Source organism: Pelecanus crispus, chromosome 22, assembly GCF_030463565.1.
Source record: "Pelecanus crispus isolate bPelCri1 chromosome 22, bPelCri1.pri, whole genome shotgun sequence".
NCBI lineage: Eukaryota > Metazoa > Chordata > Aves > Pelecaniformes > Pelecanidae > Pelecanus > Pelecanus crispus.
In genome coordinates this window covers 1,560,885-1,580,125 of record NC_134664.1, presented here as the reverse complement: position 1 = coordinate 1,580,125, position 19,241 = coordinate 1,560,885, and the positions used below count along the sequence as shown (strand labels likewise).

At 41.3% G+C, this 19,241-nt stretch overlaps 1 protein-coding gene across 4 annotated transcripts in view; it reads left to right on the top strand.

Annotated features, from left to right (window-relative positions):
* Positions 1-19,234, top strand: part of GON4L (gon-4 like) — a 28,848-nt gene extending 9,614 nt beyond the window's left edge. The window contains exons 12-31 of one of the 4 annotated variants that reach the window (XM_075724474.1): positions 641-681; positions 998-1,101; positions 3,330-3,528; positions 4,620-4,706; positions 5,204-5,375; positions 6,058-6,202; positions 6,373-6,523; positions 7,210-7,326; positions 8,396-10,132; positions 10,684-10,927; positions 11,923-12,104; positions 12,623-12,820; positions 13,379-13,522; positions 13,990-14,133; positions 14,457-14,576; positions 14,865-14,978; positions 15,458-15,665; positions 16,582-17,374; positions 17,860-17,962; positions 18,565-19,234. In XM_075724474.1, the coding sequence (XP_075580589.1) occupies positions 641-681; positions 998-1,101; positions 3,330-3,528; positions 4,620-4,706; positions 5,204-5,375; positions 6,058-6,202; positions 6,373-6,523; positions 7,210-7,326; positions 8,396-10,132; positions 10,684-10,927; positions 11,923-12,104; positions 12,623-12,820; positions 13,379-13,522; positions 13,990-14,133; positions 14,457-14,576; positions 14,865-14,978; positions 15,458-15,665; positions 16,582-17,374; positions 17,860-17,962; positions 18,565-18,714 (5,153 nt within the window). In that variant the 3' untranslated portion in view covers positions 18,715-19,234. Of the gene's footprint in view, positions 1-640; positions 682-997; positions 1,102-3,329; positions 3,529-4,619; positions 4,707-5,203; positions 5,376-6,057; positions 6,203-6,372; positions 6,524-7,209; positions 7,327-8,395; positions 10,133-10,683; positions 10,928-11,922; positions 12,105-12,622; positions 12,821-13,378; positions 13,523-13,989; positions 14,134-14,456; positions 14,577-14,864; positions 14,979-15,457; positions 15,667-16,570; positions 17,375-17,859; positions 17,963-18,564 lie in introns of all 4 variants that reach the window. The other 3 variants (XM_075724475.1, XM_075724472.1, XM_075724473.1) reach the window with 3 other exon arrangements.
* The last annotated feature ends 7 nt before the right edge of the window (positions 19,235-19,241 follow it).

The window sequence follows — 19,241 nt, the reverse complement described above, 5'->3', positions numbered from 1 at the left end:
GTTAGGATTAGTAGTCATTTCGAAAAGTGAGTGTTTTGTTGCAAAGATTTTGCAGTGTAGGCTAATTAAAAAAAAGTCTGCATACTGACTTGAACAGCTTTTCTATGCAAAGCTGACTTTCTGTGAATACATGAAAGGATCTAGCCAGAGCTGCTGTGCTATCCGATGCAACTTTGCTCCATAGCAAAGACTGAAGAATAATACTTATGTGATAGTACAGTCTTTCATAAAGCTTCAGCCAATTCAGAATTGAATGCTTGCCTTACGACTTGAGTGTAATTAAATTTTCTCCAAGGCCTTATAATCTTTGAGTTAATTTTATAAACATACCACTTTTCATCTTCTCAGTGAAGCACACTTGTTTTAGGTCTTATTACAGGTTAACATAACTTTAAATTTAATTCTGAGAATTAGTTTTTATATGATATTTTTTAATCAAAACAGTCTCAGCTGAAGTCTTTTGGGGCCCAGTATTAAAAAGGGATATAATATCAGGGGCCTTTCCTTCTTGGTCCTCTCTTTGCAAGAGGAGGGTTTCCCTTTGGAAGAGAGATTTCTTAAATAATTTGATATTATGACAGGATTGCAAAGTGTTTCTTGGAAAAGGAGTCTTCATACTTCTTTTTAATTTTACTTGCAGAAAAGGAAGTTAATGAACTGATGGAGGAGCTGTTTGAGACAGTAAGTGATACATTTGGTATAGCACTGAAGAATAGATCTTTCTCAGATCTGACATGAAATCTCTAACGCCATAAAGGGGCGGTCTCTGCAAGATGCTTAGTGCTGACTATGTGCAAAGGGCCCTACCGCAAAAATGTAATTTTTAGCCTTGGGAAGGGATGTATATAGGAACTTCCATAAGTCCCTGCAGAGATGAATATGCTAAGAGGATCATCGTGAGCTTTATTAGCTAAAGACATTAGCTAAAGTCATCATTGGTGGTAAATGTACTACTTGAGCTTTCTGGTCCTGACTGTTGCTACACGTTTGCTCTCAGTTTCAGGACGAGATGGGTTTCTCGAACATGGAAGATGAAGGTCCAGAAGATGAAGATAATGTTACAGAGTCACGGCCAAATTTTAATACACCACAAGCACTTAGGTAGGATCATTTGGTTATGGTCATCAAATTAAAAAAAAAGTAATAACTCTGTTATTCTGTTATTCTGTGTCTGCCTATGGTTACCTGCAGCTGTACTATGCCATCCACCAAAGAGATAATGCCTTTTCAGCACAGGCCACTGTTTTGAAAGCTCTAAGCCATTTTTACTTATGAGATAGAACACTTAACTTGACCCTCTTTTTTTCTGCCTGCCACTTTTGACTTTACTGATTGTGATGCATCTGAAGATGATGATGACAACAATGAAAATGTAACTGTTCAGAAAGAGACAGCAAGAACGCCTGCACTAAAAGATTGGTGCCGGCTGTTCTGTATCATAGGTGAAAACAGCCAAGGTCTTTCAGAACGGTGATCTATTCCAACAAGCTGTCATCTCTAGTGGAGGATCCTGTTCCTGCTTCTTTAATCTCCATGCTATATATACTGTCTCTGTGTATTCAAATTGTGTTTATTTCTCAAGTCTGTACACATATCCTCCTTTATTAGACTAATTCTTCTGAAAAAATTGCTTCACTACCTGCTAAGTTGCTTACTTCAGCTGTTAAACTAACAATAGTTAGTGGAGCAGGATATTGCGTGACTGGTGATGATACTTCAGAGCAATGGGTAGAGAAACAGTGGGTGCTGGGGTGTTGCTGCATGTGTGATCAAAGCTGTGTAGGACCTGTGCAAAGAAGGTCCCAACCTCAAAGTGATAGCCACTCTAGCTGTCTGAATCCTTGTGCTTTACGCAGTGGTGGTGGGGGTAGTGGTCTGAAAGAATTTCAGAAAAATAGTAGTTTTCTTGCCTTTTTTTTTTATTTATTTGTTAAGGGGAGGGGTAAAGTTCACTTACTGCCCTTACATTTTTTTGATGACAAGAAATGCTTGAGGAGCTGGTTTGACCAAGTGTGTCACCTTATCTTTTAAGTAAATACCTTGGATGTAATGGTGGCCTTTTCTAAGGAAAAAGACTGCATAAGATAGCCTAGGTCTGAAATGACTATCAAGTTTAGAAATTGGCTTTTGATGATTTTTGGTATGGGTTATATTTGAAACAGTGCCTTGAAGAGGAAAGGGTCTAAAGCACTTCTTTCTAGGTAATAATACCGCTCTATTTAACCAATTACAGAATATGCGGTATGAGTGGTGTCTCCTTGTTTATGGGGCAGATCAGCTCAAGATCAAGCTGTATCTGTTTGGGAAAGGAGCTAAAATGAAGGCTGGAGTTTCTTGATACTCTCTCTGGGATGAGCAGTACCAGAGGGGAGTGCAGCAATTCTTAAACCAGCTACAGACTAAAAGCAGGGAAACTCTATGCTCTCTCTTATTATTTGTATGCATTTGTCTTTGATAATGGCTAGTTGTATTCATTTTTCTTTGGTGGGCAGTTTCTTTTAGCTGTATACAGGACTCTTAAGTTGTTTTGTGGCAAAATATCCATTTGCTAGGCTTATTGTTGTTTTTACGATATCTTGCATTAGAAGCATCATGGAACAACTTTCTTTATAACTGACTTCAAGCCTGTTGCAGAAGTGAAGCTGATACCAGGCAGAAATCAGAATATTAACTGGTGCAGCTAAAGTAAAAAAAAAAGTATCATAAGGCAGGGGATAGCTGAAGCTGTTTTTGAAAGGACAGTAATATGTACATACTCTTTTCTGCTACGGGAGTAGCTCTTACTATAGTTTCAGCAGTTGTCTAGTAGAGTACTCAGCACAAAGCTAGATAATACTTTCGTTTGCCTTTTTTTTTTTAAAGTAACAGCATTTGAGTTGGTGTGTGAGCTTTGTGGAGACACTCATCGTAAAATGCCACCCATAATACCTTGGGTTCAGACCTTGCCTGATGATATAACTTAAATAGGATTGGTTCTAATGTATTCTGGATTATCTTAGATCCTGACTGCTGTTGAGAGTATCTGAGCACTTGAGTGGAAGACACATGAGATATGATTGGGAATGGTGGACAAGACACTTAACTGTCCTTGGAATAAACAGTTGAAGCATTGCATCCCAGAACTACAGCAGTGCTGTGGTAGATTAAAAGATTGATGTATAAATAATTCTGTTTTTTCAAGTTGAAGTATACTGTCAAAGTGTTGAGTAATACAGGGATGACAGTTCTTAAACTGTGCATCCCAGATACAGAGTAAAATATTCTAAATAAATATGAATGGTTATTAAATCATATGCTTATTATATTTCGGTCTGCCTGATCTCAAAAAGATTTGAAGAGCCTCTGGCCAATTTACTGAATGAACAACACCGGACGGTGAAGGAACAACTTGAGCAGTTGAGAATGAAAAAGTCCTCAATCAAGCCACCGCAAGAGATAGAAAAATCAAAACCTCAAAATGAGAAGCCTCTCCAGAGCCTTGTTCTGGACAGTATGCAAAGAAAGAGGCTCCAGCAGCAAATGCAGCAGGTAATAAAATGTTGTCTGGTCTGACCTAGTATTTGCTGCATACTGCAGGGGGGTGGGGAAGGCCAATGGTACAGCAAGCACTCTGGTGTGCTTCCTTAAAGAAATTAATTGAAAAAGCTACATTTGAAGCTGGAGCTCTAATAGGTGATATTTACATGCCTGGTTCCACACTGAAAGACAATTTGAATTGAATGTGCAAAGTAGAGCGTATTTCTTGGCATCTGTGGTGTTCTCATGTGTGGTAGCTGCCTTGGCCATGTTTGAATTCTGATTGTAACCTGTCAAAATCCTCTGTTTTCACCAACTTCTTTATTACTTTCTGATAATATTACTCTTGATGTAGTTTGGATTCTTTTTTTCTTCCTCCCACCGTGCAAAACCGTGTAGAAATTCAGTTTGAACATTTTAAAAGCTGTCAGCGGCATAGATGAGAAGCTGTACTTACAGAATTTTTTTCCATGTCCATACAAAGTTCAAGAGGACGACTTCTCAAAACTTAAAACTTACCATCAACTTGATCTCATGAGGGCAAAGTGCACTAGTTTTGTGTAAACTCGAAACAAGTCTTGCTGAGTAGCCATTTATTGTTCTGCATACCTCATACAGTGTCATGTTTTGGTCTGTGGCAGCAAGGAAAGGACACAGACCTCTCACAGAAGCTAAAGAAACGGATTTTGCATTAGACATGTAGAGGAGATGACCTTTTCTTTTTGCAAAGAAAAATGTATGGCGTTTGTGTGCATATGAGGAGTTCTCATAGCTGAAGTCATTGTTTCTGAAGAAATACTTGAGTATTTAATTAGAAAAAAAATATCCTTTCTGTATTGATCATTATGGTATGAGACTTTGGCACAAAAGCTAGGAAACTGCCCTAGGACTTAAACAGATGAGTCTGTGTAATAAACTTCCTGCCGGTGGATATTAAAGTTTCCCCTCAGTTTTCTATTGCTCAAAAGGTTTTTTTTTTTAGGTCGGAATGTGATTTTTGGGGTGCTCAGAAGATATTTCTTGTGCCTCTATACTTATGCTTTCCAGTTTCTTGCATTTCTGGTACACTGAAAAAAAACATTTGTCTGATTTTATTCTTCAAGCATGTTCAGCTTCTGACTCAAATCCATCTTCTCGCAAGTTCCAACCCTGCTTTAAGTTCAGAGGCCAGTACTACCAGGATGTTTTTGGTAAGGATATGTCTAAAATCAGAGCTACGTGAATTTTAATGATTGCTGGTTACTAGAGATATCCCATTAAATTGAGAGAGATTACCACTCGATAAGGGAATGATGTTGTTGGCCTACTAGGAACATGCTCACTAATTCACATTGTGCTGACTAATAACAGTGCTTTGAATTGGCATGTCTTTGGGTTTGTTTTTTTTTTTATTGTTTTCTTGGAAATACTGAAAACAAAGCTCAAAAAATACAGCTTCTGTAGTTAGTGCACAGTCTGTGACCTTGAAAGGTTCTGGCAAGTGGGGAAATTAAAAAAAAAAAAAAAAAATTCCTCTGACTGTTCCTAGATTTGTAATACTCAAAAATAAGACCTGCCTGTAACACTACTTTGTTATGCCTGTCGCTTCACCAGCTTTTATTTTTTGCATTACTGCATTACATGTATTTGTTCTTTACCTTCCATTTGACGGCATGTTCTTTCGTTTTTTCTGTGTTTGACTTTGCAGAGCGAGCTTGGTAACTTTGCTCGAAGCTCTACACTCCTTCGTCAGTCCTTCAGCCCTAAGTTTCAAACAATGTTCCAGCCATGTAACTTGAAGGGAGCGCTGCAGCTCATTGAAGATTTTCATGCCCAAGTCCAAGTTGACTGGAGCCCTCGCAAAGCAGTGAAGAAGAGTGGTATGTATTTGAAGGGAAAAGAGGTAGGAAAGCATTTACAGTGGGGGTTGTTTCATGCTATGCACCCTCCAGACTGAGATATGGTTCAGACTGCTGTTTGGAATGATGCTTTTTTTTTTTTTTTTTAATATTGTAAGGTATATTTAGATAAAGCCATCCACTTTATTGACTGCCTTTTTGCTTCTTAAACTTGCAACACAGTAAAGCATGTTGTATGAGCTGTTGACTGTTTGACATCACAGTCCTGCCATTTATTGTTCTGCAGATGATGTTTTAAGCTGTAGAAGTCCATCAGGAAACTGTGAAACTGGAAATAATTGTTCCAAATGTGTTGGTTAACACCCATTAAGGAAATACTCCCTTCCTTGGAGTATTTTAGTTAAAAAAGCTCCAAACTGTTGGTCTCGTACTCGGTTTTTGATTTTTCTGCCACCTAGAGAGTGAACTCGCTTGAAATAAACACAGCTTTTTACAAGTGCTTTTTCATTACACAGTAAAAGAAAAGATGGAAGGGGAAAGTAATTTTAACTTCTGCTGATGTAAACTTAAGGGCAAAACCTAGGAAATATGCAAATTCTAAAAAACAGGGAGAAAGCAGTGAAGGGAGTAAAAGAAACTGTTTTCAAGAAGTCAGTTGTGAAAAACATTTGTCCATGTATATGTCTATTGATGCTTTTCACAGCCAATGAGTTTCCATGTTTGCCAAAGCAAGTGGCATGGATTTTGGCAACAAGGAGAGTCTTTATGTATCCAGAGTTACTGCCAATATGTTCCTTGAAAGCAAACCCTCCCCGGGACAAGATTATCTTCACCAAGGCAGAGGACAAGTAGGTGCTTAGAATTACTGAGTAAAATGCATACAGATGAGATTTCTTTGTTAAGGAGAATTTCTAGGATGGAAACTTCTAGGATATCTGTGTATTGTGCAACAGCACATCCAAATAGCAATCTGCCATAAGTCTAAAAGACTTTTTCCCCCCCTTCCTTCCTTCTTCAGTTTATTAGCTTTAGGTTTGAAACATTTTGAAGGAACAGAGTTTCCAAAGCCTTTGATCAGCAAGTATCTCTTGCCAACAAAAACTGCCCACCAGCTTACAGTACGAATCAAGAATCTCAATATGAATCGAGCCCCTGATAATATCATCAGAGTAAGTGACGCATTCAGATTACAGTTTGGTGTTTTTCAGATTTGTCTGTCTGGTTGGTGTTTGTTATACAAGAAAAGATGTGCTGTTTGTTCCAAGGACCTTTTTGTATATGCGCTGACACTTTCTTAAAAGAAAATGTCATCCTTTTATTGGCAGTGAGGATTTCTTCAAAAAGACCTTATCCTCTGTACTGTGCAAGTACTTATATTACTATTTTGACTCTTCAGAGCCCAGCACTTGCAGACGGTCCTAGTACAACTGTGGCTTCAGTAATCCTGACAAATCCATACAAATAAACTGTTGAGTAGTGAAGCTTAAATGAAAGTGCTGTCTCCAGCAGGCTGAAGGCCCAGCTGGCCAAATATCCTGTCCCATAAGCTAAGGGTCACTGCCGAAGAGAGAATAAGAACCAGAAACACTTAAAGCAAGTACGCTTGCACATCTGCTAGAACTTCATGCTTTTTTTTGAGAGAAACCAAGATGGCAATGAGCTCCTATTCAGCCTTTATTACTCTTTTTTTTTAATGTTTCTGTGGGTAGTACCTTATTAACGTAGTAGTGATGAGAATCGCTTAACTCACATGAACGCTTGTCCTATGCAACCCTTATCCTGCATCCCAGCAGTTACTGGACAGGTGTTCTGACCACAGTCATCTTGGCTTGCATTCTCTCCTGTCTCCACATAGTACTACAAAAAGACAAAGCAGTTGCCCATTCTGTTCAAGTGCTGTGAGGAAATCCAGCCTAATGAGTGGAAGCCACCTGTGGAGAGAGAAGAACATCGCCTGCCATTTTGGCTAAAGGTAGTTTCTGCTATTCTTCATCCAGCATAGGGGGTTTTGTTGTTGTTTGGTTCATTTCTTTTGGGTTTTTTTCTTTGCTTGGGGTTTTCTTTTTTTTTTCTTTCTTTTTCTTTACAGCCTAGGTCCAGAGTGAGTTGTTTGGTTAGACTACAGCTCTGAAGTCAAAAGGTAGTCTGATTGTATTGCATGGGAGCCTGTGTTATCCTGAGTCTAGCTAGCAGTAAAGCTAGTAGCAAGAACAGTAGTACTTAGCAACCTGAAGTATTATGCGCTACTCTTGGTGCTTGTCTGCCCATCTGCAGTACATGGTTGAAGTTATCATGGACATACAGTGTTTGTTGTCACATCCTTGTTTTGCTACATGGGTGTATTTCTAATGGCTCTGGTTTGATGTGTTGATTTGGTAATTTGGCTTTGTTAATTTGTTATCAACATAGTCTTACTCTTCCCTTATGGTTAGCAGTGTTGCCATCTTTTCCACTGTATTACAGCCATGAGAGAGGGCATGTTCTTCCCCCTTAAAACCTCACCTTCTAAGAGGAAAGGAGAAATCTGGGTGTTTGGGGTGGGGTTTTTTAAGGTTTTGTTCACTGGCGGTGTGGCTGTTATTTTTGTTGTACCCAAATGTCTCACGCTGTGTAAGGATTCTTTCTCTGAGATTCTTTGCACAAGGAAGACTTAAGTTGGAGGCATAGTGACCATGCCTGCGAGGTCAGTCAAGGAGGACTGTGTCTGAGGAAAGAATTACTCAGATACCATAAAATCCAGTTCTCTTAATCGCCCATTGTATTTCGTTGTTGCAGGGAAGCTTCCTTCCCACAAAATCTTGTATTTACTAAGGGAACCTTTATAAAGCAATTCAGTTCTGTTTCTTTCAGGCCCTCAGATTCTTTTGAAGGCTTTGGAGTAAAACTCATGAACAGAAAGTAATATATGGTAGTATAAAGTAAATAAAAACCGCTTTACTCTTAGAAGCAAGTTGCTGTCTGTCACCTTCTGTGGTACTGTTTGAAGATGGTAATAGAGGAATAGCCTATGGACTGGACTAATAAACTCTTGTTCCCTTTAGGCAAGCTTGCCCTCCATTCAGGGGGAATTGAAGCAATTAGCAGAAGATGCCAGGGAGACGCCAGGTTCACCTGATGCAGAATCTGTCTTTTTGGGGACAGGAAAGGAAACTCCAGACACAGAATATGATGAAAAATACCCTCTACTCATGCCAAAGGGACTAGTACTGACCCTAAAGCCCCTTGCCAATCGATTCTCTAGGCGGGCATGGAGGAGGCAGAGGTCTTCGGCTCTGAAGCCTGTCCTCATTCGACCGAGTCCTTGTCTGCAGCCCAGTTCCAACACTATTAACATCCAGAAAACTGTGAAGTTGTCCCAGTCAGAAGCTCCTCCCAGCAAAGTTATGGTTCAGATTCCTCGGCTAATCCAGCCAGCTACAGTTATGCAGACGGTGCCGGGAGTGCAACCTTTGAATGTTCCAGCAGTGGTAGGAAGTGGGGATGGCTTGGAATTTCAGAATGTGCTCTCCACTTCTCATTCAGACTCCAGACAAGCTTTCTCAGCTGCTGTACCACCAGCTCTAGTGTCCTCAAATCCAGTAACTTTTCAGCCAAAACTGATGTTGCCAGCTTTGGCCGGAGCAAAAGTACGCAAACCTTGTGTTCGTAAGGGATACCAAAAGAAAAAAGGGACAAAATCTGCCCCACTGATAAAGACTTCACCTTTGATTCAGCCATCTCCTGTCATCCTTACTGTACCTGCTACTACAGTGAAAGTGGTTAATATAGGCAATGGTTGCAATATGATTCATCCCATAAATACAACAGTTGGTAGAGGCACTCAGGCTATTCCAGTTACAACCTTATTGGTAAATCCATCCACTTTCCCGTGTCCCTTAAATCAGCCTCTAGTGACTTCTTCAATCCCTTCGTTGATAGTCTCTCCTAACCCTGTTGGTCTTTCTGCATCATCTGTTGGTGAAAATGAAGAACAGCTGAATCTGGTTCCTTCCTGCCCTGCTGGAAACAACAAAAATACCTATCCCACAGTGGAGCCCAAGGTTGAACCCCCAGAGTTGTACGTTTCATGTCCCGCTGCCTCCCCCAAGGAGGAGTGTCATACAAATCCTGCCACTTCAAATAATGGCAGTCAGGAAAACGTAAATAAGAGTGACTGCTGTAGCTGGACAGTGGTAGAAGGAGACGACAGTGCTTCAGAGCCATTGTCTGTGGACCTTTTGCCCCACTTAGAAGATCCAGATGAAACAGTGAAAATTGAGCCTGAAGATTCAAATGATGCTACCAAGGAAGTAAATCCAGTACAGAAGAGGGATCTTTTGTGTGCTGAAGTGAAGGAGGAATTCATGCTGGATCTTGGCCAGGAGCTGAACATGGAGGCTGCGTGTTCATGTTCAAATGACCTGAAAGAAATTAAAAAGGAGCATACATCGTGTGACGAGAAGGGAGAAGAAGAACGGCGGGCTTTGCAGTCATCTCCCCATGGTGAACAGCAGATGGATGCAGGTGTTGCTGGACCACAAGTAAACAGTGAGTCTCCAAAGAATCTTTCGTATGCAGCAGATGTTGAGGCAGAATTCAGTAGTCCACTAGGAAGACCAGAGGATTCGTCCAGTATAGATGGCCAGTCTGTGGGGACACCAGCTGGCCCTGAAGCTGGAGGAGAGAGAGAAGGACAAGAAGAAGAGGAAGAAGACGACTTTGACGATTTTACACAAGATGAGGATGAAGAAATGTCATCAGCTTCAGAAGAATCTATTCTTTCAGTGCCAGAACTTCAGGTAAAAGCAAACAAAACTTTAAAAAAACTTGCTAATGACAAATAGCGGTGTCCTGAAACACCCTAGTAGAGTCAGGGCAAATCACAGTTTGAATCCAATTGGAAAGTTGGACTGTTACCTATATAATAGCATGGTATTGTGCTGTCTTACAGAGAAATTTTTCTGAGAGGATTTTAAGTCCAAGCTAAAGGACTGGCTTGCAAATATGCAACTTTCTCAACTGAGGCTGTTCTTTAATAAGAAGTACTTTAAGTGAAAATTATTTTCCAGGTTGCAATTCCAGCAAGCCTTTAAGAACTAAGATTAAGGAATCCTATCCAACTTAAGTCTTTTATAAATGGCAGATTCTGAAATTTAATTTTGTGCGTGATAGAAAAATAGGCGGTTCTGGTTGTTGAATTCGGTCCCTTCAGTAGAATCCTCTAATTGGTCAGATGCTGATCTGTGAAATTGGCTGTTAGAATTATGATGGAGTGAGCTAGTTGCTGAATGACATTAAAACAAACACTAGAAGAAAACAATGTGAGAGTTTTTTGTTGTTGCTTTCTAAGGAGACAATGGAAAAACTTACTTGGCTTGCAACAGAGAGACGTTTAAGCCAAGAAGGAGATTCTGAAGAAGAGAATTCCCAGGAAGAGAACTCTGAGCCTGAGGAAGAGGAGGAGGAGGAAGGGGAAGGAATAGAGAGTTTACAGAAGGATGATGAAATATGTGGAGATATATCAGAAGAACCTAAATCTGCCTTCACGTTGACAAAGACGGCCCCGCAGGTGGAAGCCCACAGAATACCAGCAGGTAAGTTCTGTGGGTTTCTTTTGATACAGGTCATGGGAGATAGAGCTGCTCTCTGCGTTAAAAGCAAAACCATGGGGAAACTGTATCTGGGTTTAATTTCACTTGGTGTATCTGAGCTTAGTGAGTCTTTCCTTCTGGAAATTAAATTTTGCAACACAGTCACAATTCTGTAAAAACAGTTCTTACCGTAGAAGCCCTTGTGCGTGTGAACCGAGTGTCTTTAGTCCATTGTAATGCATTTATGCTTCAAAAATTTGCAGACATAAGATTTGTGGTTTGTGTCAGCTAATACCCAATACCTATATAAGAACAATATTAAATAGGCAAATCTTTGCTAGATTGAACTTTGTGTTATAAGGTCATGTTGGGGAAAAATAAATGAAACAAAATAATACCTTAACAGAATATAGCAAGTGGCAGATCAATTTGAGCAGTGGACTTTGAGGAGGTGGACCTCAGCCCATTAGACCAACAGATTCCTAACTAAAGACATAAAAATCTGAATGTAGCAACTCTTAGGGCACTATTTCATTCCCTATTATGTGACACCAGTCGTTTATCTGTGATGTTAACTCTATTAATGTAAATAATAAGCTAAAAGAATAACTTGCAAGTGTTAACAGCCAGCTCTGATGCTTTTATCATATCTCTGTTCACCCACTACGATTTTTTTTTTTGCCCCAGTATGCAGTAGATGTATCTATTAGTTCTTAGTAGATTGCTAGGTGAGTAACAGCTAGGATGGGTTTGTTGCTGTATTCAGAATTTTTTCCCATCAGATGCTATAAAAATAAAGAGCCAATTTAAAATGTTAGCCAGCCTGACTAATGAAAAGTATATTGCTCATCCATTTGCAAGAGAGCATAAACAGTTAACTCGTCACTAACTCTGAAAACTTACTTTTCTGCTGCAATATTGATCTAGAAGAGTAGTTGTCTGCTAGCTCAGGAACGCATGGAAGGTACCTGTACAGCTTGCTTTGTGCTTCTTCACAGGAGAAAACATGAAAGCGCCTGGGAAGAGCAGGAGCTCCCACAGGACGAGAAGTAAGAGGGGACGGGCTCGTGCTAGCAAAGATACATCTAAGCTCCTCCTCTTGTATGATGAAGACATCCTAGAGAGAGATCCACTGCGGGAACAGAAGGATCTGGCATTTGCACAAGCCTATCTAACTAGGGTAAGCCGGACCAGTATGTAACCCAGAAATAGGAAAATCGGGCACTTGGCGTCCTCTGACACAGTTCGTGCCTGAGCCATGTAACTGCCAGTTCTAACTGGGTGTACTGGATCTGGTCGGGATGCAGTTATCTTTCTTCATAGCACCCCATATGGTGGTCCTTTACTTATTAAACCGTCTTTATCTCAACCTGTGAGTTGTCTTGCTTTTGCTCTTCCTCTTCCCTCCCCTGTCCTGCTTGTGGGAGGCGGGGAGTGAGTGAGTGGCTGTGGGGGTGCTTAGCTGCTGGCTGCAGTCGGCCCGCAACACCAAGCCTCTTTTAACTTCAGAATTTCATAGGCTTGGATTTACTTCCCTTCTCTCTTGTGAGCAGTCCAAATTTATCTTTAAGGAAGAGACTTGGTTGGCTCAACAAAACTGTTGTAAATTCTGAGTAGCAAGAGATCAAAGATGACTAAATTAACTTGTTTTCTTCCTGGATGTTATGCAGTCCTGTAGAAGTCTGTTTCTCTTTCCAGGTGCGTGAAGCCTTGCAGCATGTTCCTGGAAAGTATGAAGACTTTCTTCGTGTTATCTATGAGTTTGAGATTAACACGGACAAGCGAACAGCTGTGGATCTCTATTCCACTTTACAGAAACTGTTGCATGACTGGCCGCAATTGCTCACAGATTTTGCTGCCTTTCTTTTACCAGAACAAGCTTTGGAGTGTGGACTGGTAGGTAGAATAAAAGGAGACCAAATTTTAAGCAGACAGTGTGAATGCTTGTGGGAGTGAAAGAATAAGGAATTCTTCCTAGGGCAAGAAAGGTAACAGCTGGTAAATCATTTGCTTACCTTGCTGTTTTATTAATCAGAATTGAAAAGTCTAGTGTTTGTTTTAAGTCTCATGCTAAATATTACTGTGGAGAATCAGCCTTTCCCAGTTACATCGCAGAACGTGGCTGCAGAGAAACGTGCAGATTGCAGCAAGTGGAATGCCCTTGTCACAAATCAGCCTTCCACTTTGTAAGATAGAGGTTTTCACCTGTTACATTCTTTCTGGATTTTCCTGTCTTATGTTCATATGGTTGAAGCAAAACTTTATAGGTCACGTAAGTATTGATTATACAAAGTCTTGTTTCTCTTCCTCCACCTTTTCCCAGTTCTGCAATGGGTGTCAATACAAATGGAAAACAAATAGTGAGACAGGCCTTTTATAGCTTGCTTAAGCCAACTAGAGGTGCTTGGAAGTATATTCTTGAACATGAGGGGTGCATCTTTTTCTTTTGGCCAGTTTGAAGAGCAGCAAGCATTTGAAAAAAGCCGGAAGTTCCTCAGGCAGCTGGAGATTTGTTTTGCTGAAAATCCTGCCCACCATCAAAAGATCATCAAAGTTCTGCAGAGTTGTGCAGACTGCCTCCCCCAGGAGATTGCAGAGGTAATCGGGCATCCACGTATCTCCTTTTGCTCAAAAACCCTGAGAATGCAATTAGCTGGTTTCCTGTTGCCATGTGCTGCTCTTTGAGACCACGAGAGTTTAGCAAGTGCAGTCTCCCTCTGTGGGGTGTGCTTAAAAGCCTCTTCAAGAGGCTTTACAATTAACTGGCCTGGGTGAGTCTCCTCTCTCCTACCTCCACCTTGCTTTTATCACCTTGCAGGTGAAATTTTACCTTAGTGCCTCCTACAGAGTCTGCCTAGAATTTTGGAGGGATATTTCTATGCTAATTTGATAGCTGGATGTGGAATGATCTCAAAATATTACTGAAGTAATACCACTGCAAGCATAAACTTCTGTGTTGGAGGTCTAATAAGCTTTGGTGTTCCATTTGCTTTGAGAAATCCTTCTGAGAAGAATGTGATGACATGGAATGAAACGCTCGTTTTCTCTGGATTTCTCTCTTTCAGCTGAAGACCCAAATGTGGCAACTGTTGAAAGGACATGACCACTTGCAGGATGAGTTCTCTGTTTTCTTTGATCACTTACGGCCCTCAGCCAGCCGCATGGGAGATTTTGAGGAGATCAACTGGACAGAAGAGAAGGAATATGAGGTGGAGTAATCTTCCCCCAAGACTAGAAAAGATAAAAGCAGAGATACTAGACGTGTTTGAACTTGAAGGACTCGCATTGAGGCTGCATTTCCAGAGTGAGGGAACCAGCAGGGTGGGATAGCTGGTGGCAGACTGAAGCAAACTTTACAATTTTTTTTTTTTTTTTTTATATATAGCATTTATGTCTCTTCTAATGTAATTGAAGTTGTGGTGTCCTGGAACTGAGCTCAATATTCAGAAATTCATGGGGAAAATGAAGCTTGGTCTGCTGAAGAGCTGTCGTGATAGAGGAGGTTTTGTGTGTTTCTTTTTTTTTTTTGTAGTTTGATGGGTTTGAAGAGGTGTCTTTGCCAGATGTAGAAGAGGAGGATGAACCACCCAAGATGCATACAGCCTCAAAAAATAAGAAGCGGAAAGAGATCGGAGGCCAGAACAATGACAAGGTGGGCCTGGGCTGTCTCACTAGACTGCATATGTGGACTCTGAGCAAACGCATGCCCATGAGGATAAATGTGTCTTAGAGAGACGTGACAACAGCCTAAAAAGATTTGAAGAAAGGGGATGGAAATGTTTCCATTGTGCTTTGCTTGCTGGCAGCATAATCGCTTTAGTTTTCTGAGTGTGCGCAGAGTGCCGCTCAGCCCTTCCTGGCTCCCTCTGGGGTTAACCTTCCCCTGACTGTCATCTTTGTGTACGTGCACATTTGTCAGCTGGAGTATGTCTGTTTCCAGGAGGTCGAGTGGGTAGATGGGATGAAGGAATGTTCATGTTCCTGCCATGAAGGGAGTAGCGATCTCAAGCTAAAGAAAAGCAAAAGGAGGACCTGCAGCCATTGTAGTAGTAAGGTTAGTTGATAGGCCAAGTCATTGGAGTGGTGAGTGGAAAGTAGAGTCCTGCCAAGAGCCCCCCTGTTGTGATGATCTGTCCAGCCTCGGGCCTCGTGTCTCCCAAATACTGAGTCGAGGAAGAAAGTAAATCAAAAGATGACCAGTAGCGTCTCCCTCTTTGGAGCTCTGACTGCACTACCTGGCCTTCCCCTGTCTGTCTCCTGCTTTCGACTGCCCCTCCTTGCTGTGCTAAATAGTGTTAATTTTGATATTCTTTTGAGTTAAGAATAAGCTTTTTAGTGGAAGATGCTTGTGTGGCCACTATGTGAAAAGAACTGTGCCTGTTCCTAATAAAGATTCAGCTTTCTACATGCAAACATATTGCCAAACTGAAGCCTTTGCTAGGGTCAAGGAATACTTTGGAAGCAAAGGCCAAGGTGTTAGGTTTGGATTGATATACCACATCTCTAATTGTATGCCTGTATATTGATTTGCAGGTGTGTGACAACAAATTTTATAAAAATAAAGATTCTCAAGAGCTGACTGCAGGCCTTGTTCAGCAAGAATCAAGTCCTCGGCCTGAAGGGAAGGATTCTGGAACGTCTAAGGAACCTGCAGAAGAAAGCCTGGAGAACAGAGATGAGGGAGAGGATGTCCAGAGCAGAACAAAAACCGTATCTAGGAAAGTGGACTCTCTGGCTTCAGGTAAGCGAAAGTCTTGCATACAGACAGGTATATCGTTCATCTCCAAACTGGCTCGCACAAATGAAAAGGGTATAGGACTTTCTAATACAAATTTATTGAGATAATGAGAACTAATAATCTTTTTTCTTTTTCTTTTTCTGTGTTCATCCACTCTGGATGCTCTAAACATGCATATATCCAGAGTGCTTCCTTCAGAAAAAGCTTTCCTGACTAGAGAAATATCCTCCCCTTTTCCGAATGATTGGTCTATTTAAGCTTCTCTTGCTAGCATACTAATCCAATTCCCCGTACTACCAGTCCACGATACCTTTTTTTTTTCCCGTTTTCATTTTAGCACAGCAATTAAAAATTGCTGCCTCTCTAATTTTCCTTTAAATGATCTCCATGTTACTCGTTTCTCCTTCAGTCTGGTACAGACAAGGGGAAACATGATTATTGCAGGATAAACAACCTGAAGGAGATCTCTTCCTTCTTTCAGTAGCCATGTCTCAGTTAATGCTGCTGTTGGAGACAACACGTAGGCTAAGTATAGTGGTTTAAATGTAACGCAGCCCGATGTCTAGTTTGTAGTGGTTTTGCAAACAGGGCACCAAGAGCAGCAATGTCCGTTTCACTTGAGAATTTTGTTCTGGGCAAAGTACTTAAGCTTTTTCATATGCTCATCGCTTCTTCACACAGCCGCTGGTTGTAGTAACCCACAATGGTGACAGATGGGTAAACTGCAGATAGAATTACAAAGCTGCTCCCAAACTGTGTTCTCATTTACAGCATTATGCTCTGGAATACTTTAAAAAAAAAAAACACCAAAACAAACAAACAAAACCAAACTCAAAAAACCTCTTAAAGTAAATGAATAAAGCTTCCAGCAGTTTTTCTTGCTAACAGCTAGTCTAAACTTGTTTGGATTTCTTATCAGGATCTCACCTGGAAGGAAAGATTGTCTCCGGCAGACAGGCATCTTCTGAAAAAGCTGCACTGCCAGATAACCAGGTTCAAGAAGCGGGTGTCAGTGCTGTTGTGACTACTGCAAAGGACAGTGACTCTTCCGTCACTGGCCCCAGATGGGCACAGCTACAAAAAGCTACTCTAAAACTACCTCAAGAAACCAAAGACTGCCCTCGTACTGTGGGAAGCGAGAGTGAGGGACTAAACCAGCAACGTCAAGGAAGTGCAGATGCTTCCCTTGAGCTGAGCGGAGATCCACTGCTGTCTTCTCATTCTGCTACAGTAAAAGGTTTAACGGGACCTAGTTCCTCTTCTGGAAAGAGTTTATGTCAGACTGAAGGGCTTCCTTCTGATTCATCAGATAAGCTCACTGTCCTTGGTCATGCTTCAAAATCAGGTGAGAAAGAATTTGAGGGACCACCTTTGCCTCTGGAAGGAAAACCTGAAGCAAAGCAGGGTTGGATAACACCAGGTAGAAAACCAGCACTGGGTAAGAGATGCAGCTCACAGTCCCCTGATAATCGCATTTTGGAAGCAGATGATACGGACTGCACTGGAAACTTTCCTGAGAGCAGGCTGAAGTCAAATGCAAACAACTGCTTCCAGGTGCATCAGCATTCTGAGCAGCTGGAATATAGGGTGGTTACTGCCTCCCTGGTGCAAAAGGAAGAGGAGCAGCAACAGCAGCGAGTCACAGAAGCGACTGTGTGTGCGAAGAACAGCAAAGTCAGCTCGACTGGGGAGAAGGTTGTCCTCTGGACCAGGTATATCTGCCCGAAGGGCATCTCGCATCATTTGTGTACTCAGTGCTTGGCTTCAGCCTTCATATTATAGAGTATCCTTTATTTATTTTCATTTTGTATCCCCATTTCCTAATGTCTTCTGCCCCATCCCTTTGAATTATTCCTGCATTGTTTCCTCTAACCACAGTCCATCATAGCTGCCATCTTGGTCCTAGGAGCAATGCTGTCTGCTCGTGGCAGTGTAATTATGGTAGTGCTTCAGGCTGGGAAAGGATTTTTTTGTTTGTTTTTCTCCTTCAAAAAGCTTCAAAATAAGCTAAATGCAGCTCTGCTTGGAGATATGTCTTGTGATTTTGGTGGTGGTAGTAGCAGTAAAGGAACAAGCCTGCTGGGCTTGCTGTGTGGTTGTTCTCCGTAGCTGGGAAGAGGCCTCTCGGGCTTGCTGTGGTTGCAGCGTGTCAGCATTTGTTCTCGGCTGCTTTCGTAATTACTGTACTGTTTTGTAGGGAGGCTGACAGAGTCATCCTTACCACCTGTCAGGAGAAAGGAGCCCATCTGGAAACCTTCCATGCCATCTCGCAGAAACTGGGCAACAAGACTGCTAGTGAGGTGAGGGGTTGGTGCGGAACAGCTTGCATCCGCTACAGCAAAAAGGGGTGGGAAGGAAGGAGAGGTGGAGGTTTGCTGTCATATTCGTCTCCCAAACTTAACTTTAATTTCATGCTGCATCAGAGAAAAATAATCGCAATTGCAAATAAAAAAAACCCGCAAAACAAACCTTGATCTGTTCTGGTGGAGCCAAAAATCATGACTGCCGTGGTCCTTTTCACAACATTGATATTCTAGCCTTCCGTTTGGTACCAGAATTGTTTCAGTGACTGCTACTCGGGTCTTCAGCCTTCTACTTAAATACAAGGAATCTGCTGCGTTTTGTTTCTTAACCCCCCCCACATCACTGCCTAGGAATCTTCCCAAACGGCCAGTTTTTACCTGCAAGTCAGTAGAATATAACCGTTCTCCCAAAGAAAATGGGACAACCCAGTGCTCTTCCCTTTCCCTTTACGATTGAATCTTGTATAAATTGCAGTTGTGTGGGGTTTTTTTTTTTTTTAAACATAAAAGCACAAACACCCTGAACTTTGTAATATGAAACTTCCATTTCATCCCACCTCTTACGTGACTGGTCATCTCAGATTTCCCTTGTTCTTCAGGTATCCCACAGGTTCAGAGAACTGATGAAGCTGTTTCATACATCCTGCGATGGGAGCTCTGAAGACGAGGAGGACGCAACTAGTACCAGTAACACAGACCAGTTGTCAGATAAAGATCTTCTGCTTTCTGAGGAAGAACCTGATGACTGAGGTTTTTCTGGCTTTATAAGCTACTGACTGAATCAGGAGAGTTGTTTGCCAGTTTGCTGCTAGACAGGTGCTGTGGATAAAGGAAAAATGTTTGCACAGGTACTTAAGTAGCACCTTTTTTTTTTTTGTTGTTGTTCACTTTTCTGGTACACTCCTGACAAGCTGCACTTCTCAATCTGTATCAAACTAAAGGAATGAAGAAAGTTGTTAGGGTGATAACATCCTCTAGAACCTCCATGGGGAGCTTCAGCAGTGAAATGACAGAAGTGATGCTTGTGGACACTGACCTCAGTCTGTGGTGAAGATTGGGCCACCAGCCTTTGAAAAGAATATGTAAATATTGTATCATAAGATGTCTGTTTTCAGGTGGAACAAACACATGATTTTTTTGTAAGTTTTCCCCTTGTGTTGATTGTATGTGGGAAAGTTACAATCTGAATTCTGTATTTATTGTGTGGTCTTACTCTAACAGGCAGAACAAATTCACTTTGCAAAGTTAAAAAAATAGAAAAAAAAAACACCAAACA